The sequence below is a fragment of the Etheostoma spectabile genome, chromosome 7 (genome assembly GCF_008692095.1).
Source record: "Etheostoma spectabile isolate EspeVRDwgs_2016 chromosome 7, UIUC_Espe_1.0, whole genome shotgun sequence".
NCBI lineage: Eukaryota > Metazoa > Chordata > Actinopteri > Perciformes > Percidae > Etheostoma > Etheostoma spectabile.
In genome coordinates this window covers 1,012,785-1,013,547 of record NC_045739.1, presented here as the reverse complement: position 1 = coordinate 1,013,547, position 763 = coordinate 1,012,785, and the positions used below count along the sequence as shown (strand labels likewise).

The 763-nt window shown below is 42.3% G+C and overlaps 1 protein-coding gene and 1 long non-coding RNA gene across 3 annotated transcripts in view; one reads left to right on the top strand and one right to left on the bottom strand.

Moving 5' to 3' along the window:
* Positions 1–763, top strand: part of LOC116692128 (uncharacterized) — a 16,556-nt gene that overhangs the window by 2,565 nt on the left and 13,228 nt on the right. The window contains exon 2 of the long non-coding RNA XR_004332637.1: positions 174–184. This is a non-coding gene — a long non-coding RNA (uncharacterized LOC116692128). The remainder of the gene's footprint in view (positions 1–173; positions 185–763) is intronic.
* Positions 1–763, bottom strand: part of dedd (death effector domain containing) — an 18,932-nt gene that overhangs the window by 7,396 nt on the left and 10,773 nt on the right. Inside the window, exon 4 of one of the 2 annotated variants that reach the window (XM_032520143.1) lies at positions 569–670. In XM_032520143.1, the coding sequence (XP_032376034.1) occupies positions 569–670 (102 nt within the window). Of the gene's footprint in view, positions 1–568; positions 704–763 lie in introns of both variants that reach the window. The other variant, XM_032520142.1, reaches the window with a different exon arrangement.

Genomic DNA, 763 nt, shown 5'->3' with positions numbered 1-763 from the left:
CGGTCCCTAAGCTCTCTAACTGCTGTCTCAACTCCAGAACTAAACAGAAGTTAATTAACACAACTTTCATGCATCTCTTTCACATCTCCAGCAGTCAGATTCACTGTGTTCACTCAGAAGGAATCACTTCACATGGCTAGGCACTGGTAATAACATTTTGAACATGTTACAAGACTAAAAACACGTTTATAACTTGCCCTGTGTGAGCCTGTTGGGTGCTAACTCTAGCAGGGGGATAACTCGGTGTAGGCTGCACCGATTGGTCAGTTTTTCTCTCTACTGACAGACACACACATTTACAAACAACAGAGCTACGTGTTGGAATTCTCCTTTAATGTGATATTTCATTTTTCAAAATTTCTAAAAATCCAGTTTTGGCTTTGTCATTATGGGGATTTGAGTGTAGATTGATGAGTGAACAATAATTTTAAACAGGGCTGCCTCAAATGCTTCGAAGCTTCAGCCTTTGCCATGGTAACCAACGTCCAAATCAGTATCAGTACAAATGCATTACCACAAACATCACCCATTGCACGAGGATCCCTCTATATGTTGCATTTCTTTTTACCACATGTTTGCTTCTCTCTGCAGTCAGCTGAGGAATGACTTCTCCGTTTGCGGTTTGGTACAGGAGGAGCTGGCTTTGTTCGGGGAGGGCCAACATGGGGTCCTGACGGAGAACAGCAAATGACTGGGTGAGGACCTAGAAAGTGACATTAGTTATGTTAATCAAGCTTCTGTATGACAGCACATAGTTATCTAC